At 33.3% G+C, this 21367-nt stretch overlaps 1 protein-coding gene across 2 annotated transcripts; it reads right to left on the bottom strand.

Moving 5' to 3' along the window:
* Positions 1 to 884: 884 nt before the first annotated feature.
* On the bottom strand, positions 885 to 21260 carry LOC149803135 (uncharacterized). Of its 2 annotated transcripts, none has more exons than XM_089952757.1 (6): positions 21127 to 21260; positions 8891 to 9144; positions 8521 to 8556; positions 7473 to 7499; positions 5119 to 5165; positions 885 to 4360 (listed from the first exon to the last, which is right to left on the bottom strand). In XM_089952757.1, the coding sequence occupies exons 2-6, from the start codon at positions 9117 to 9119 to the stop codon at positions 4295 to 4297; spliced, it is 405 nt and encodes a 134-aa protein (XP_089808883.1). In that variant the 5' UTR covers positions 9120 to 9144; positions 21127 to 21260; the 3' UTR covers positions 885 to 4294. The 2 variants fall into 2 exon arrangements, with proteins under 2 accessions (XP_089808883.1, XP_089808882.1); XM_089952756.1 differs by lacking the exon at positions 21127 to 21260 and adding an exon at positions 15566 to 15637.
* Between the last annotated feature and the right edge of the window lie 107 nt (positions 21261 to 21367).

The raw sequence follows: 21367 nt of genomic DNA, 5'->3' as shown, positions 1-21367 counted from the left end.
GCAGTGTTTCAACTCCGACATAGTCTTTGGCTCTTGTTCCCTAAGTCTCAGTCACATGTCAGAATCATTGATGACTTAATTGACCTGATGTTTTTCTAATATGTTAACCACACATCACAACTTGAGACAGGGCATGTAAATTTGATAAGTTTTATGATATTCTCAGCTGCTTCAGGAATTGTGTCCCGGTTCTCTCTTTATTTGAGACCTAAACTTTGAGAGAAATATGTCTGATATGTGTATAGTACATGATATGTCCATGCGTAGAGTACCATAGATGGATCTCTGTTCACCCTCAAGTTTGCCAAGCAGTGAAAGAACTTGGCGAGGCAGATTGTTACCTAGGTAAAGTTTTAAGCATGATTACTCAAACCATTGATTTCTACACTATATTAAATTGGGTCAGATATACTACAACATCTACATTCCCATCAAATAACTATGGTTTTGCTTTATGATCTGTTTCTATTTTACTTTTCTGTTCGGGTTTTATCCAAGGTTGGCTCGTCAGAGTTTGCAAGTTTGCTTTGAGATTTGTTTCCCAGTCAGAATTTCTTTCTAGATTTCTTAACTAGAATGCTTACTTTCAACTTTTAAATCCGTTACTTCTTTTCCTGTAACTTATAAGAAACGTTATCAAATTGTGAACTCATTGTCGCACTCAGAAGCAAAATTGTATCTTCCACATAATCTGCAAACTGATATAGATGCATGTCTATCTTTTCTTCTAAGTAAAACAATGGAGTACTCATTTTAGAGTTTTTCTTCGCATTTCTTTGCTCATTTAGATAATCAATTTCACTGCAGTGATATGTAGCTCCTTAAAAACTGTTCCGATAATTAATTATGTGAACTTCCAAATTAAAGAGTAAAATAAATAAAACTGAGATAATGTAGTTTAATCAGAATTAATTTCTTAAAACATTTTTTTCCTCTTTTTTTCAGTCATACAAAGTCTGGGTTCATCTGTTACTGGCTTGAGGAGAAAAGAATGAAGAAATACGTAAGTTGTATTGTTGCTGAATATGTCCATATTACAAGATACATTACAAGTAAATACAGTGTGTGTCATTGTGCATAGAAATGAATGCAGTGTTCAAAATACGTATACATACCCAAATTGTCCAATAATTAATAAATTTATGACATTGGGCAAGTGTTATGACCACTAAGTGCAAGACTTACCATTCGTTTGAGTTATCAAAGCTGTCTCAGACGAAAGACCAAATAAAATAATAAGGTCTAGAAAGTGTTACAACTCAGTGGTCATCAACTAAGTAACAGAAAGAAGTGGAACCAACAAATAATGTAATCATCAAAGTTATAGAATAAACATGTAAGAGGAACTTACAGTATTATGAACTGAATATAAAGTAATCCTGAAAAAGTTCAATTAAACTGCAAAATTATGAAAGGTTCCATATCAACTTTAGATCCAAGAATATATTGGTCCGCCATCAGTCCTGACGAGTCAAAATTGAGTTGTCCTGAATTACTTTGAATAATTCACAATTGTTAAAAATATTATAGTCCAATGAGCACATTCTATTTCCATTGATAATCCAAATAAATGTCATTCCTTTCAAATAATATTTAAATACAACATAACATAGCTTGCAGGTTTGATGTTGCAGCAAGAATACAAAACTAGGAATTAATTTTATTTAACAATTCTCTTCTTATAATTCATCGACTCTTTCTAACGCGAGGGGAATAACTCTGACTTTCTGAAAGAGATTCGGAGGAAATCGTAGCTAAGCTGCTAAACATATTAGGAAATTTATGGCGGAATAACATCCGGCTAGACGTGTGAAACTAAATCTTGTAAAATGATAAGTTTTGGAGATAACACTTGACAACGTTTCATCAATCAATGAACTAGCTGCATATTTAATATGTAATTCTGTTGCTGCAACTTTGTAATGAAAACAAATTGAAGAAATCAGTTGTCTGATGGCATTCAAAATGGCAATTATTTACATCTGATATTGTTTTTTAAGCACGTAATAGACATAAATGCACATTAAACAAACACGACATTATAAAACATCATCATTCTATAAGAAATAGCTGTCTAACAGTTAATCGCAGTGTAGTGATGGCGGTAAAGAAAATTCATGAAATCATTGCCGATCAATATCGTCCAAAGCATCCACGTGCTTTCGATGCGGGATAGTCGGAAGACATTTTGATGATATGAAACAGTGTACATGAATAAGTATTGTAAACATTAATAATTAAAAATGATATAACTATAAGACTGGCATAGCAAGTTGTATATAAATGATAATTCAAATTAGCTTTATCAGCAAATTGAGGACATTGCTATGTACACTACATCCACGAGTTCTGTACACCAATATAAAATACCTACACCCAATTTAAAACATTTGCAAGACTGACATCCACTCCTCTTTATATATATATATATATATATATATATATATATATATATATATATATATATATATATATATATATATATATATATATATATATATATATATATATATATATATATATGAAGATCTTATCTATGTTGATAGATCCTTGATAATATGTATAATTCAAATATGCAGAGAATCTAACATAAGTGAGATACAATGATAAAGCATTGAGGTAAGAAAAAATTAAAAATATTTATATTTAAAACAGATACAGGTACTAAAAAGATATATATATAAATGAAAATTATGCGGTTGAAAAAAATGACACAATCTGAGGGTATCATACCATATAAATGTGACAGCTATGGGTGTCCAAAACTGCATGGAATTGATCTACAAAAAGGAGGGTGAAAGAGGTTTATTCGAATGAATATTGCTTCTAACAATCGTATGAAGATATTGAAAAGAAAAGAGATAAAATATTATAACAGAATGAATATGGACGGCAATTATAACATAATACAACTTTGAAATTGATTCAAGGGTAGCCTTACAATACTGATATGGTTCAGGACATGATTTATATACAGGGTTGACAGTATTATGGACTGCTGTTAAAGAAACTGTTTTGTACAAATTTTTGCCGTAGTTGCCAGTCAGAACAATGTTTACATACCGCATATCAATGAAGTTGTAATTGTTCATATTATAAAATAGAGCACAGCACAGGTTAAATGATTTGCTCCCTTGAATGACGTCTTTTACTAATTGTACAGAAAAATTTAAACCAGTCTTGAAGTAAGTGAACACAAAATAGAGTATATACAAGTCTGTAGGGCAATGGCTAGTTAACAATGTATATAACATTTTACTAATAAATAATCTTCTGAGAACATCTATTTGTTATTGAAAATGCAGCCAGTGTTCTATTGAAACAATTTCAATCTTGTTACAGACATGTTTTAAGAACAATAACTACTAATATCAGCACCATAAAATATAAGTTTCATGCACATTCAGATGAAAAAATTATGTTGCCTCATATGGTTTTCTCCACACAGAAACTTAGATCATTGATAGGTCTGTGCTGAGAGATATAGACTGAAGCATAGCATTTCAAACTTTTAATGTTATTAATTGTGAGTAGTATGGTGTTTAAGTAGGTTTAGGATCCAGTTGGTACTATTAGAGCTGAAGCTAGTGCTGCAGAACTGCATTTGATTTTACAGAATGTTTCAAAACTAGTGTCAGACTTTTCAACCGAAAGCCGAAAACTAAAAATGTAGGTCGCATGGATAGAAAATTTCCATTTTCTGGCAAACTTCCAAAAACGTGACTTAAGAAAGCGGCCAGGATATGAGAAAACAATAAACCGACCATTAAACAAAGTAATAATTTTTATATATGTATAACTATCGGATCGTATAAAATGTGTGTGTGTGTGTGTGTGTGTGTGTGTGTTTCTGATAGCGATAAAGAGAAATCCCGTTTAGCTTTGCGTTTTGTCACCTGGTATGTAACACGTCTTGCGAATAATGAGTTGGTAATATTTCAAGGAAATGCATAACAGAAAACAAACTAGTACATTGAATAGAGAAAGGTTTAGAAAATAGTGAAATACCTATGTTCACTTTATTTAGACTTTTTACTCTGAGCTAACTGTCTACATGTGATGTTCTATTCAAAGATGAATACATTTAAGTAGTAGATTTACACAACACTGAATAGAGTACTAAACATGTCAATGGTAGGTCCTGATTAGTTACTAGAATACTTCACCAGAGTGGTATGCGTACAAAGAAAAAATTCTGAAAACTGAAAGTGGGGTATACAACGTCTGGCTGTAGCACCATAAAGAGAAACTTGGTCCAATAATATGTTTCCTTGCTGTTTTATTTGGCAGGTTTTTACGAATTGTCTTCACCATTGCTGCTTGTGTGTTCTTCCGCCGAGTGAAACTCCTCATCCTCTGTCTGCGGAAATAAAGTAAAACGTCCATAATATTTGTAATTCATATGTGACGTGTTTTATGTAATGAATAACTTTTATAGCAACATATAAATTCAAGGAAAATGAACGATGACAATATATCAACTGTCAAGAGTGAAGATTGAATTCTACAGATAGACATAGAGAAAGCAGAGACTCCAGAACAAACACTTTCAGTAGCTAATTAGTTTAAAGTTTAACCAAATTTTAACTGCCATTTTAAAGAAGCGATTGGGGATGGGCAACAAATTATCCAACTTAGGTACAGCCTCCCATACAGAAAAAGTACTTAACATAATATGCATGCCCCGTGCGAGAGAAAGTGTGCGGTATGGGGCCAGGAGTGAAATACATGAATACGCAAGTAATGCAAATAATTGTTTGGGCATTAATAAATAATTTAAGTAATCATTAACAGACATATCAAGGAAATCAATAAAATTTCCTGATTTCGTTAACAAACTCTTGAACAGATTTAAAGACTTACAGAATAAACCATTTAATGAATCTTGAAATAGCAGGTCAGTTTTCGCAGGGAACAGTATTAGGTTAAGATTTAAAAATAAGTTAATGCGCGATAAACGTAGAAACTTTCCGGTTTCGTAAGGAAAAATAATGTCCCCGCCCCCGCAAAACTTAACTCTGGGGCCTCCTCCCAAGAAAAATGTTGTTTGATGGAAATTGTTGCCCCCACCCCGCAGTTTCAGTAATTGCTTATGCGGCATAGGTAACTGTGTCTTACCGGTTGGATAATTATGGCATCTTCTCCAGTTTCCTGCGCGTAGAACCCTGGAAAATAAAAGCAAAGCACCCAGCTGTAGGAAGTTTCCACATTAGAAAATCTGGTAAGGTGAAAAAAAAACGGATGCGGAGTGTCCAGTAAAATGTTTTGAATACAACAAACTGGTAACTATAAAAAACATCATATATGGATGTTTTGTTTTCGTCTGGTGCATGGGACTCGAGAACTGGAATCCATAGTTCTGGTCAATACATTCGGTATCGGCCGATCTATATTTTAGTTGTTATAAATATTGTGCAGGGATACAAAAACACAAATATACATGTTTAAAAATCAGGTATATACACACCGAAACGGGCGATTCGTATTGATGTTTTTGTATCCCAAGGGATACGAGAACACTAAAAAAAAATATTGAAATTATAAAATTACTAGAGTACTGTTACACGCACACGGGTATTTACTTGACCGAGCGGTTGTCAAACCCTGGCGCGATTCTCGCTAGAAGTCATAAGTTTCCCCGACTTTCCAAAGACTTCCATACAACCTCAGTTGTAAATCAGAAAGCCCGACGTGTCCATTCTATACCTAAATTTTCCTCTAATTAATGCAAGACCACAGATAAACCAAACTGTCAACTATCCATCAACCGTACATCTGCGTGTTTTGGCTTCATTATGTTTCCGTACCACCAACCGTTCACGCCTTAGAACATATACGAGTACTCCCTAACAATGGAAACTATTTTAACTCCGCCACCTTAGGCCAGTCAATGTATGCTTTCCAGGCACATTTCGCCGATATAACTGCACCATATTCGCCCGCATGGCGACATAAACGGTCTCTGCCAAGTCCCTTTTTATTTATGCCCTTGTGTAATTTACCGGTTTAATACTGTAAGTGCTGTCCTTGCAGTCACGCTACCAATGTATACCACTAGATTTTAATATGTACTATTTTACGACAGGGACAGTCATTCGGTTCTGGTCGGAATTCACTACTAGTGAACCAGGACATCATGGAAACACACTAACACTTCACTCCGTGACGTTTGCTCCTATTGATTAGCTCATTAGTTCGGGCCAGGAATATTTCCATGGCGCCAAATTCCAATAATCAAACAAGTAATCACACAAATCTAAGAATTGCTTAAAACGGGGCACTACAACCACGTGCACATACTCTAAATTTACTACAGTACTAACGCAGTGAAGAAAAATTTTGTTAGACGAAACACAAATAATGGCACAATGTTTCGAGCGAAGTAACCAAAAGAGAAAATAATTATGGTGTTTTTATGTTTGTAAGAGTTTCTTATGTTGGTAGCATTGCAAATCTATCTTTCTGTTTTTATTTGGGGGTTTTAACGCAACATTCGACATGCGGGGTTCTTTTTCCAATGTCATTTAAACAACGAATGAGAAAATGTTATAAGTAAGAGGTGAGAAAATAAGGTATTCAGTATTTCCTTTATACAAAAAATAACTATTATAAAGGGTGTATTTGATTTTTTAAATATTTTTATAAAGATAGTTTGCGTAACGAAAGTATTTAATACACTACATTGCATTGAAACATTAACGGTTAAAAGAGCAGTATATACTAAAATTATCATTAACAAGTTGTTAAGCAGAAAAATGTTTGCCAAGGACGGGTCGATTGTTTGGCCGTGACGAAAAGAATATTTATATATATTATAAAATAAACAACACAAACACATAGAATGTGTGACCGATTTTGCTTTAATGCCTCGTCAGATTAAATTCAAACTGAATTCAGTATCATTGCTTACGTCATTAAATATATTCTGTTTCTAATTGATCAATGATATAAACGGTATGACATAAACAAGATGACGTTATAGTTTACATTTTTAACCTAATCGTCTTATTCTTTAACGAATAATTGACATGGGAATATGCATATACAACACAGATTAATGATATTTTAATACATAAAAATACATAAAACTGGATCCTGATAACTATCTCAAAATTGTATGAATAAAGAGAGATAAACAGTTTATTAGTACTTTTATTATGTATAATGCACATAATAATAATAATAATAATAATAATAATAATAATAATAATAATAATATGTTATATCTTGATATATTAATGACGAATGTTCAATACTTCATCAGAACTCAATTTATATAATAAAAATTATGGTGTGCATAGTACTTATTATTAATTATTTTATAAATGATTAATCATAATATATTGAGAATCAATTTTAAAATGCCCTTTCATTTTTAAAGAATATATTTGTGTATGTGTGCGCGCGCGTGTGCGTGCGTGAGTGCTTGTGATAAAACATACACATAAATATCAAGAATGTCTCATACGAACCTGAACTGCTGAATCCGCTGTCTCTACCTGTAAGATATAAATTAAGATATAAATGAAAAGACAAATGTTGTCTCTGAGAGTTAACATAGTCAGACTTCGATTCATAAATGCATAGAATATTATTACCAGTGAAATGATGGAATAAAGCAGGAAAAGAAGCTTTTAATGCAAAATTTGAATTGGATGGGTTTAAATTATAAAATATAAATTCCTTCAATGTACGCATTTCTATGTCGATTCCAAAAATTGCCATTGCAAACAGAATATGGAACTATGCAAACTCAATTAATAACCGACACCTAACAAACAGTATAATTTATTAATATGGCCAAATGAATAATTTCATAGTTACCAGAGTCATCAATGAACAATATGTCGTATGTTTTCTTTTATCTAATGTTGGGGCTGTTAGCCATGCAGAAATAAATTCAAACCTAAGGTCCAGGCTGACGATATCTGCAGATTCTAGCATAATAACTAAATAGGCACGCAAATAGTGTTTATATCCAGATAGGTACCACGCATATACTGTCTTATAATTAATTTCATTTTCAAATTACAATGACTTTTATTAAAATTACTGAAAGACACCATTATTTCGTTAAGCCCTAATACAATTTTAACATTGATCTCTATTTTCCGTTTGGTACTTAAAAATCGGGTTTTGACTCTGTTCGTTTGCATTTTAAATAAATAAAAATCGGGTTTTGACTCTGTTCGTTTGCATTTTAAATAAATAAAAATCGGGTTTTGACTCTGTTCGTTTGCATTTTAAATAAATAAAAATCGGGTTTTGACTCTGTTCGTTTGCATTTTAAATAAATAAAAATCGGGTTTTGACTCTGTTCGTTTGCATTTTAAATAAATAAAAATCGGGTTTTGACTCTGTTCGTTTGCATTTTAAATAAATAAAATATCAGAATAGGTATCGCAGAGATTCTTTGCTTCCGTAGTCCGAGAAATGACAAGTCCCACTGGTTTAACCAGAAGAAAACTTCAGAGATTTAGGTGAATGAGCGGGCAGCTTTGTATCTTGTGAAAGTCCTACCTTCCATCAAGACAGCTTTTCTTTTCATCTCTGGCTCTGAAAACAATTATTATTATTATTATTATTATTATTATTATTATTATTATTATTATTATTATTATTATTATTATTATTATTATTATTATTAAGCTCTATTTAAATAAATAATAATTATTATAACAAACGAAACAAAATAAATATTTTAATGTCAAGTTTTAACGGTACCACAAAGAGAAAATACAGACTTTTTCTGAGAAGTTAATTTATTAATCTGGAGTAATATGTTCAACTGTACTTGAGAAAATACACCAGGGATTAACGGGAAATAAACAACTGCTATATACGCTGAAAATCTTCAACATAAATTCATCTGAAGGTTATTAATTCAAACCTTGCTGTAACTGTATTTTTCCACAAAGAACGGCACATTTTTCTGCCTTGGCTGAAATTTTTTCAAAAAGTGGAGCTGCAGACTTTGTGATCTTTAGTAAATCGAGTCGTCCTGTTTTCTTAACTTCCGCATTTTCGAGAGCGGCGCATGTCGTATTAAGTTTCTGCAAAATGTCAGCAAGATCCTCGACTGTGTTATCGCAGATCGCTTGGGAATCGCCTGAGGCCATATTAAGAATCTGAATTTCCTGGGAGCTGAAGAAAATAAAAGGACATTTGTTATAAACAGTGGCGTACTAAGGTGGGGTGCGAAGGGGGCGGTCCGCCCCGGATGACTGCCAGAAGTGGGTGTTGTCATGGGAGAGTTTAAATACCAGTTTTCAAACCAAATGAAAAATTCGCCAAAGTAAAGGTTATTTCCAATTTGCTTATAACAGCACTGTACTGTTTAATAATCAACTTGCAAACTTTACATATTTTTCTGTGTTTACATTTTCAAATTATTTGTGAGGGTGACAAAGGAAGGATCCGCTCCGGGTGCCAAATACGTCATAAAACAAAATATGTATTTCCTATTTATCCACCGAAATGTCTGTAGCCCGGGAAGGGATACATAGTATCAAATCAAATTTACATCAAATCAAATCAAATCTAGAGACCCAACTGAAATTGATGCTACCATCCAAGGTATAGAGAGGTGCATTTCTGATGTGAACTCATGGATGGCATGTAACAAGCTGCAGATGAATGATGATAAAACTGAGGCCATTCTGACACAAAGACTTTCCCATTCACATCCTTTACCTCACACAATAAATATCAGCAACACCGACATTAAATTCACACAGTCAGTACGAAACCTAGGTATTACTCTGGACAGTACTCTCTCATTGCACCAACATGTCATGAACATATGCAAGGCTGCATATCTTGAGCTGAGACGCATCAGCTCCATTCGCAAATATCTTGCCACGATCAGAGCACACCTCCCCGCTGATCTGTACCCCACACTGGCTATCCATTCGATCCAGAATAAAACACAAAATTTGTTCTCTGTGCTACATTTCACTGTCGGACTCTAGTCCAACATACCTATCCGACCTCACCCATGTGTATACACCAGCAAGATACTTACGCTTCTCTTCTGACAATCGTATACTCATTATTCCCACTATGACAACAAAGTCATATGGACAACGTTCTTTTGCATACCAGGGCCCAACAACATAGAATGAATTGCCCACTGAATTTAGACACAAAGACACAGTGATCCCATTCAAGAGTGCTCTTAAAACTCACTGCAAGAAAAAATTTTAAGACCTAATAATGTTTCCTACCTTAAATATTTTCAGCATGTTTTTTAATGTTTTTTAATTTCATGGTGTTTGTTATTTGTAATCATATCATTATATATGTTATTTATGTGATAGGTGTTGTCTAATGATGAAAAGCGCTTAGAGCTTCTAAAGATTAGGCGCTATACAAAGTCCTCATTAATATTATTATTATTATTATCATTATTATTATTATTATTATCATTATTATTATTATTATTATTATTATTATTATTATTATTATTATCATTATATAAATCTGGGAAAAAGCACTTTCTTTTTAAGGTTTTGATTGTCAAATATAAATAGAATGATGCTGTACATATCTGTCCAAGCAAAGCCCTGTCATTGTAGACTGTTAGCGATCTTCAGCCGCTTGTAGGACACCCTAATTCCACGGTTACTAGATATATAATTACAGGTGTATGACAAGCAACTTCCTAGTTCAACACCATGAATATCATGAGTAAGGTATAAGTTATAAGGATTTTGTTAGGAGCAGATCAATTATCTACATCAACTATTTCGGGTTTAAAAAGAAGAAAAAATAATAGAAATGAGCAGATTTAAGTGGGGTGATTTATTTATTTTCTAGCTAAAACGATTTTATGTAATTTAGGAAGGATGAGTTTAATGATGTACTACTGTATCAATCGGAAGACACCTTTCTTTTAGTCAAAGGATTCATATGACCATTAGAATCCATGCAAAGAGCAGATGTGCCCAGTTTCTTCGTACTAATTTTCAACTTTTCCGATTAACATCAAATTCTCATAACATTCATATAGGTTGACAAGGATGTTGTGCCGTAGGCGTGCTGTTTAATATTAAATGGAACAATGTATAACATATATTTATTATTATTTTTGCTTTGCCTATTCTTTGAAATACATACATACATACATACATACATACATACATACATACATACATACATACATACATAATGATGATAATAATAATAATTATTATTATTATCATCATCATCATCATTATTATTATTATTACTGCTATTCTTCTTCTTCTTCTTCTTCTTCTTCTTCTTCTTCTTATTATTATTATTATTATTATTATTATTATTATTATATAAAGGGTGTGGGGCATCAATAATGCAAAATAACAAAATTGTGAAAATGAAAAAGGGACAATTTTATCACTTAGAAGTATACGCCGACGATACGGGGAAACTCGTCTCAGGCTTTGAAAAAGGTATTCGGAACAGTAATAATCAGGCATGTTTCTCATTTAATAGTGGTAGCACGTCGGGTCTCGCGAGACTGGAGGTGTTGATCATAATCCGATGTCCTGCAGCTATCATCCATCCATCCAAGTCAAGGTAATGAACAAAAAATGTGTTGATTCTATACTAATATACCATAAATGTACAAACTACATACGTATTTTGTTCCGACCGGGCGGAAAGAACGAGTATGATACGACGTAGGAATATTGAGGTCGCTAGGCCGAGACTGTGTTCCTACCGCATCGAACGGAACATAACATCTATGTGGTTTTGTATTTATTTCATATCCTCATTTTATTCACACGATCTTTTACAAAAGTTTAATGTGTACTTAAAAAAATGAATTTGGCATTTGGAGTTTTATGAAGGAAAGTGTACAACTCCTAACATGTACCTAACCGGAGTTAAGCCTACATATACCGTGCATTGGCGTCGTCGGCCTGTGTGCGTCGCAGATAAGGATTTAAACTTCAGCTTTGAATTTGAAAATATATTGTATGGGACATATGAATGGATTTAATCTGCAGTCACAGGCAAGTGGATTTTTTATTTTACTCAAATGGAATATTGTTTTAGACTGGTTTTGGACCCTTTTTCTTATACTATACCTATTGAATAGACACTCTACTTCCAAGAAATTTTCAGAGCAAGTTTCACAGACTAACAGTAATTAAATTTTATACAGAAAGCTCATTAATTTACAATACTTCAAACTCTATTTTTATGTTTTTATTCATACAATTAATTATTAATGCTTCAAACTTAAAGTGGCAATTTAAGCATATTTTTATGAAATCAAAGATTTAGTCTCTTTCTGACATGCGGACTTGATTCTTAATATTCATTTGAAAAAGTTTTATCAATAAAATTCTAAACAATATTGCAGTATTCTTCTGTTTTCTTCTCGTTATTGTCTGCTTGAACAGTCGCAAGAAATTAAAACGTATAGATACAGTTCCCTTCATGTGCCCTAGTGTTAAAAAATGTCACCATTATTATAACAAGTAGTCATTATTCCGAATTTGCGTCCCCAGTCAAATAAGCTACTTTATCTGTGACACGTCTACCTTTATGTTGCAACTGCGTCCCCAGTCAAATAAGCTACTTTATCTGTGGCATGTCTACCTTTATGTTGCAATTGCGTCCCCAGTCAAATAAGCTACTTTATCTGTGACACGTCTACCTTTATGTTGAAAATTGCGTCCCCAGTCAAATAAGCTACTTTATCTGTGACACGTCTACCTTTATGTTGCAATTGCGTCCCCAGTCAAATAAGCTACTTTATCTGTGACACGTCTACCTTTATGTTGCAATTGCGTCCCCAGTCAAATAAGCTACTTTATCTGTGGCATGTCTACCTTTATGTTGCAATTGCGTCCCCAGTCAAATAAGCTACTTTATCTGTGGCATGTCTACCTTTATGTTGCAATTGCGTCCCCAGTCAAATAAGCTACTTTATCTGTGACACGTCTACCTTTATGTTGCAATTGCGTCCCCAGTCAAATAAGCTACTTTATCTGTGACACGTCTACCTTTATGTTGCAACTGCGTCCCCAGTCAAATAAGCTACTTTATCTGTGACACGTCTACCTTTATGTTGCAATTGCGTCCCCAGTCAAATAAGCTACTTTATCTGTGACACGTCTACCTTTATGTTGCAATTGCGTCCCCAGTCAAATAAGCTACTTTATCTGTGACACGTCTACCTTTATGTTGCAACTGCGTCCCCAGTCAAATAAGCTACTTTATCTGTGACACGTCTACCTTTATGTTGCAATTGCGTCCCCAGTCAAATAAGCTACTTTATCTGTGGCATGTCTACCTTTATGTTGCAATTGCGTCCCCAGTCAAATAAGCTACTTTATCTTATTTGTGACACGTCTACCTTTATGTTGCAAATTGCGTCCCCAGTCAAATAAGCTACTTTATCTTATTTGTGACACGTCTACCTTTATGTTGCAAATTGCGTCCCCAGTCAAATAAGCTACTTTATCTGTGACACGTCTACCTTTATGTTGAAAATTGCGTCCCCAGTCAAATAAGCTACTTTATCTGTGACACGTCTACCTTTATGTTGCAACTGCGTCCCCAGTCAAATAAGCTACTTTATCTGTGACACGTCTACCTTTATGTTGCAACTGCGTCCCCAGTCAAATAAGCTACTTTATCTGTGACACGTCTACCTTTATGTTGCAAATTATTTGTCGGTTTTATCCTCCGATTTACTAAACGAATTCGATTTTCATAGACAAGCCCCTCCGTTTAAACTTGCTCCTTAAACATATTTTTTAAACTCTGAAACTGAAATGGATTTTTGCTAAGTTTTATATTTTAGATGATATATCCTGTGGAATGTCTCTTGGGAATTAAAACAAAAATGGGAAAAGGAAAGTTTTCTCGCGGCATTTCTAGCAATACTTTGAATCTTGACATGACTCACTGTTCTTACTATGTCTGGAATTTTTAAAATTTCAGTTCATGAATTCGGCGGCAAAGTACTCTCTCCCTCCCCCCCCCCTCTCTCTCTCATGTTTTTCTTATATGTCACTTTGCACACCAGCTTCGTCTGAGAACTCATTGTCAAACATTCGGTCCATATTGTTGTCTACCTCAACTAACTCTAATTTGTCTGCCTAGATACCATGAAATGTACATAAACTGCTTGTAGCTACTTACGGTACTCTCCCATTATCCCCAGTGTCAAAAGCGATCATTTTCGCCCTGCATGGCTGCATCTCTTACAATTATAAACTTTCTATTTTTTTAAAAATTATAAAGTATAGTAATGAATCATTCCCGGTAGTTTATAAGTGGACTATTATTGAATATTTCATGTTGGAAAAGTAGTTCCAGGCTCGGTGCGCGGTACGGAAAATTTTAGTTATGTAATACGAAACCACAGAGTGGTTATCGTCGTTCTGTCACTCTGATTCAATCCATCAATTCACATTGTAAATTGTGTCATGACATAACTGTAGTAGTCCCTTTACGCTACGTTGTTAAAGTGATGTCATCCATGACAGCGAGGAATCTAAATTTAGCTCATCTTCGGGAAAAGTAAGCCGTTATCATGATTTGCATTATATAATAAAATAGATTTGTCAATCCTAAAAAGAAAGTGTAGATATTTATAGGGAAATCTTGGAGAGATCAACAATTTTTATGTACTGATAATGACAGTTTATTTACAGAAATTGAATCAGAACACGTACATTGCATAGACAGTCCAGTGATTGTTAAAACTGCAATTTCGTAGCATAGTGTAACGTGTTTTACGTGTCATTCAGAACTCTTAATCTTGATGGTATTCTTTGCATCTATTTTCTGTGTCATAAGTTGCCAAGTTTAGTGTAATATTTGGGACGAAAAATCAATAAAGTATGTGACTACGTATTGAGATTTCTTTTAACTTTGCAATAAATACCTGAAAATCAAACGCCACGTGATCCAAGATGTATAAATTGAAATTTACGACAGCAATTTTATCGAACTGTTTCAAAATTAAATCCAGTTATTAACGAAAGTAAGAAAAATTTCCTCTACCCACATACTTCCTTCTTTGTCTAGCATTAAACCTTCAAAAAGCTATGTGCAGAAAAATCAAACTGAACATGACAGTCCTCATACAGCGATGAGACTACAGAGTCCTCACGAGACAAACCTTAAAAGGATCGTTAGAAAGGAGATTTTAAAAAAAAGCTTGCAAAGATATGCAGAAACGCAATGTTGTTAAGAGTTTGAGAGATGGAATATACTTTGCATTGCCAGACATTTTTAACAAACATATGTGATAATACAGGCAGATAATCCTATTTGTTTGTTCCTTATGGCTTCGTTTTGTCATAGCGATCCTAATCAAAGACATTAAATCGTAAATAACCTCACCAGAAAAAGCTAATTTACCCAAAAGGTTTGGCTGGCAAAATGTCATTTTCTAATTGCAAATATGTTCACACACCCACACCACCGAAACTACTTATTCTGTACGCGCTGTGTGATAAGGTGAACGTGTAACCTTAAAACAAACACCATAATTAAAAGAAAGAAGGATTCAAGAACTGTAATAAGATAAAACCTACAAACAAGCCCTAAAATTTACCTGAAATGTATCTTCAACAAATTTCAAGGCCTGGAAATGAGTCTTACGGTCACTCAGCTCAGTAAAGCGGAAGTACAGTTCATTGGTGAATCTAGGCCAATATCCGAATATTGGGAATCCCATGATATTTTGTTATTCTTACATACAGGAAGTTTATACGTAATACCCTGATTTAAAAATATCTACCACGAAAATAGTAAACGCGGGGAAATATTTTATGTTCGACACTGAGTCATACTATTTAATAAAAGTGCACTGTTGCATATTTTGGTATTCAAAAAGCTATAATGGTACATGAAAAGTACGTAAAATTGGGTCTTGACGAAATCAGCTAACCTTCCACTGCTAATAATAAGTTTAATTTTGCACCTACTCGTTATTGCAAAGCATTCCATATGACACGTTTTCACGGACTATTTCGTTAGATTATAAATTATGCACCGAGCTGAAGGGGTGTTTGTAATAACCCCACGCGACATAATAGTTGATATTCAACGTAAATTTAAAAACAAAAGTCAGTCAGCATTCTTGAAAACAAAAGAAAAGAAATGAAATCTTTTTTTTACCGACAAACCAAACAACGTATGAATAATAATAATAATAATAATAATAATAATAATAATAATAATAAGCAAGAGACCCGAGTGGGTATGTCACATCTCACGTGACTAACATCTGTCAAACGCCAATACATTATGGCTAATATGACGCTTTCTGTCACATTTCTTCAAGATCTCTGCGATTGATTACGAAAAATGTCGTTGAAAGTTTCTTTATTTGTTTGAGCCTTAAACCATATTTGATGGCAGGCCATATTAGATCATGACCTTTCTACAAGTGTGTTCGTCTTTTATGCTTCCGTGCTTTCTGTTCAATTCAGTTAGACTCTGTTATTTATTAGAAGCTCTGTCAAGGTTTTTCTATTTTCACTGAAGCCCACATACTGTACATGATGGATCTGCATCCTAACACATTTGAAGGACCTTCATACTAAGATATTTTCTTTGAAATCAAGTCAAATGCTATTTAGCGGCTTTGAGAAGATGTTTGAAAAATCTCTTTAATTTGTATTAACAGTGGTAAGATTTGTCGGCATATCGGTATCATTATGAAATATATAAATAAAAGGCCTTTATGCCAGATAACACTTGTGAATTTGGTACAATTTTATTTAGCGTATTTGTATTATTTCTTTTTATTGGGCGTTTTTTAAACAGAAAATATTAAATGACTTTCATAGTTTTTGAAACGTTGGCAATATTTGATTGCTGGTATTCATTACTTTTAAAGACCCGAAAGCCTTCACAACAGAAGGATCTTTACCACGGTTGTTTGAGATGGCCTGGTAATTTTGAAGGAGTTGAGAAAATCAAATATTGATTGTCAACGCAAGAAGGAAAACAGATAACAAACGACGCACGGTGGATACAGAACCTATCAAAAGACCACATGGCTTTACGGCCAGGTGAGGTAAAATAATAATAATAATAATAATAATAATAATAATAATAATAATAATAATAATAATAATAACCAATAACAGATGGTATGCACTTGCTTCCGCCTTTGGCACTACATGATAGCGCAAGATCGGAAGTACACTGTTCGTATGTATGAAACGCTAAAAACCAAATGTCAAGGTCAATAGGCAGTAGTGTAGGGACACTGCAGTGTTTGTTTCGTCTATTTCATTATCAGCACGATGAAGAAAGTGGTCGCAAAGTGTCCACGTATGTGTTGTTTGTCTCCCCTGATATCATGCTATGCACATTAATAAAGTAGATACAACTTTATCTAGATTTCAATTGCACTGTATTTGGTTCGTGTATTTTATATGCATTTGCTCAGGACTCAGAACGGCTCCAGCAACACACACGGTTGTGTAAGTGATAATTATGTATTGATTGTAAAGTTAGTATCGACAAATCCGGTAAAACGTACAGTACACTCTCCTTATCAGGCAACAATAAAATGTGAGTTGTAAATTCCATCTTTTAACTTGTATTGGTAATCCTATGCTACCATTTCACTCTTAATTTCTTATTTTGTCAGAGACCACGAATTTGACATACCTAGAAGAAAAGGTGTGAGGCAGAAGCGCAAACCATGTGATGTTTCTTTACGCATATTTTCAACCTAAGTGATTAGAACGTCCATCTCGGATACGATAAGTCATGAGTTCGAGCCCCGACCGAGTCATACCAAAGACTTATAAAAAAGTGGTACTAGCAGTTGCCTAGCTTGGCGTTCAGCATTAAGACGTTAGTGTTTGGCCTGGTCGGTCTGGTGTCAGGATAATGTGATTGGGTGGTACATGATGCTACATGTATGATGCCCCAATGTTAGACATCACTAAAATTGCCAAACTGCCGATATCGTAGCGAAATGACGGAAAAACTGTTAAAGGTACGTTAGAAAGTCCAAATCACACACACACACACACACACACACACACACACACACGCACACATACATTCAATTTGTGAGGCAAAATATTGTCACGAGTCCATCATGGCCTAAAGTTTGATTCCACCATCAACTAAGTTAATGATTCCATACTCTGCATTTCACATGCCATTCAATGTCATGATTGTATTAATTTTAAAAAAAAATCAAAGGAGCAGAATATTCATATCTTTATTAATTACTTTTGATTTATTCGGCTTCAAGGGAAATAAATAATCGTTTATCTCTGCCTGAATAATGTAAGTGATAAAATTAACTCATTTTCTGATGAGTGTAATTACTTAATGCTGTACTCTAACGAAATTAATGGCCGTATAAAAAAATAGTATCATCACAATCTTTGTCAGACTAACAGAACTGTTTTATCATTGACACGTTCTTCTCATTAACATAATTATAAAAAAAAATTAATTTTATAATATAATACATTTTTTTTAAACAACACTTAAATTTAAAGGTTCATCCTAAATCAACTGTGAACAGCAATGCAACAAGTGTCCTACTTTTCAGAGATAAGAACCCTGTTCTTACTGTTTGTTTTTGATAAAAACCGTTTACGTTTTACAGTCAAGTTCACATCAAGATACGAATGTTTTGTTCTAGTCGTGTGATATTATAAGCTGCCTTTTCTTTTGAAAACATGTCTGCCAAAGTCACACTTTATCGGCCTATTTTCTTCCTATTTTTCAAACGCATTTTAAATGATGACCAATAGCTGAGTATTGATTTGTGTTACTTTTCCATATGCGATTGATATCATAGTCTTCAGTTACGCTGTTTCGGATTTGTGTGGTTTAGTCAGTTCAAATTTTTTTTATGTCACTGTAGTAAGAAAATTGCAGAAAATAAAAGAGGGAAAAACCTCCTTAACACTCCTCACGGAATGACATTCAGGAAGGTAGTTCCAAAGTAGTCCAGAAAAAAAGTATTGCAAATCCAACATGAGACAAAATTTTGACTCCATTTACAATGTCAAGTTCGCGGTTCCTATGCCGCGTGTCATAAATCACATAATAACATAACATCTAACATAAAATACACTTACCAATTTACGACAAAATTTGTAGAGTAGTTTTTAAAGGATTGAAAGTCAAGCATGTCATGGCGACTGTCATAGTAACTATGACAATGGCACTTTAAAGATTTGGTTGTGGTTATCTCGACTTTATCTTCGTTTTATCATTTTATGTCATTCCCATGTTTGCTAATAATCTAATGTCAGATCATGATTTCAGTAATGCAAGTACATCAATCACTTTTCAATATTTGAATTGAGAAATCGCCAATGCTGAAGACTTCTTTGTTTTATTTGAGTATTGATTGGATCCCTTTTGAAATTACGGAAATATTTTATAATTTACTCTACGTGAACTATTATACCATTAATCACCCTTCATATTTTCTCTCTTGTGTTGATGGAAGACTTTTTTTTTACGTCGCTTTAAAGATTTTTATTAACACGATTATTCTGCAGAGACGACATGGAATCATGTGCTCTCAGGGTGATGACATTATTTTCCATATGTGTTGTTTATTAATAGATCTGTACATATAGTTGGATCTTTAAACAATCTTCTATTCAAAATTTCAATTCAGAAATAACTTAAACCAAGGCAATATTTGAGAATAAAGTAAAAGGCTTAAACCTTACTAAATACTGTCTCCACTATCTCAAAGAAATTCTAGCATCCAATATTTGACTACTGCTTTACTGTGGATTGACTTCTAACATATATATATAAATATATATATATATATATATATATATATATATATATATATATATATATATATATATATATATATATATATATATATATATATATACACACATACATACATACATACACATACATACATATATATATATATATATATATATATATATATATATATATATATATATATATATATATATATATATATATATATATATATATATATATATATATATATATATGTATGTATGTGTATGTATGTATGTATGTGTATATATATATATATATATATATATATATATATATATATATATATATATATATATATATATATATATATATATATATATATATATATATATACGCTTAATAAGATTTAGTATAGGTAAATAGCACATACAACAATATAATCGTACATATTATTGTGGTGCTGTTACATAATTAGACTGAAACCATTTTAAATAGCTTTATGAACATAGATCACTGCCCAAAAGTAGATGTCATGGATCCGTTTTGTACAGGGGTTTGCCAACTAATAACGTATATATATGAAAGTCCATTTGGTTGCGTGTAAAAAAAACTCACTATTACTTAGAGCTATTCAATTTTGGCGTTCGAATAGTAAGTTGGATCGTAAAATTTATTGTCATTTTTATATGCAGAAAGAACACCACGATATATATGACTTATTACCCTGCAGATAAACAGTATTTTTTCTTCCTGGTTTGATAAAATTGAAGCTACCGTTCCTCGTGTAATTATAAACAGACGTACATGCCCATATGGGCGAAAACATCTATAATTTAAATGATGATGATGTAAATATAAAACTCGTATAGTTTCCAGTATTGTTGACTTGGATGTGCATAACGCACCAACAGAAAATTGAATACTTTGAACTTTCTAGTTACCGCTGAACAGTCTATACTCTAAGGGGTTGGCCCACATGATCGTCCAGATTTTCCATTGGATGAGTCTATTGCATGGTTACATACAGTACGAGTTTCTAAGTATACATTTATACAGTCAAACGAATTCGTTTTTTTTTTTCTCACTCCGAGACATAAGACAGAGGAACGTGTCCACTATTTGTAGAATGACATGTTTCTGTCAGATGAAAGGATCACTAACAACTATCATGGTTACTTTTATCTCCCACATCCCTATAAATTAAAGATCAATCTAACCAAGTTATTCATGTAAGTGTTTTGTCAATTTTATGTTTGGCGTTATCACGTTATCTCACATACACATATGTAGGGTCAATCTAAATATCTTTCTTCGTTTTAGTCTTTGTGTGTGCGTGTGTGTGCGTGCGTACGTGCGTGCGTGTATGTGCGTGTGCCCGCCCGCGCTGGAAGAGAAAGAGAGATTTACCTTATTTGTCCGTGTTGCGATAAATATCCACTTTGAACTACAATCACATAACTTGGTTTCTGGTTTCACACCTTAGATACAAATATATTCCTTTCTTATTTTTGCTTCCTTGTAACGGTTTCTGAAGTGTATTACATGTATAATTTCCCACGCACCATTTGACTAAATTGTTTAGTACACATATAGGGTTTATCGTAAATGCCCGAATGTGTTCATATTATATGATAGCAATGCGAGACTA

This window comes from Sinohyriopsis cumingii, chromosome 3 (genome assembly GCF_028554795.1).
Source record: "Sinohyriopsis cumingii isolate HCF-2022 chromosome 3, ASM2855479v2, whole genome shotgun sequence".
In the NCBI taxonomy this organism is placed as follows: domain Eukaryota; kingdom Metazoa; phylum Mollusca; class Bivalvia; order Unionida; family Unionidae; genus Sinohyriopsis; species Sinohyriopsis cumingii.
Note: the sequence above shows the minus strand (reverse complement) of the source record. Positions and strands in the feature narration are given on the sequence as shown.

Coding starts and splice junctions, on each gene's coding strand:
- LOC149803135 (XM_089952757.1), bottom strand. CDS start 9,119: ATGGCCTCAGGCGATTCCCAAGCGATCTGCGATAACACAGTCGAGGAT. Junction 8,557..8,890: donor AAAAATACAGTTACAGCAAG/GTTTGAATTAAT, acceptor AATTGTTTTCAG/AGCCAGAGATGAAAAGAAAA. Junction 7,500..8,520: donor AAAAGCTGTCTTGATGGAAG/GTAGGACTTTCA, acceptor TATATCTTACAG/GTAGAGACAGCGGATTCAGC.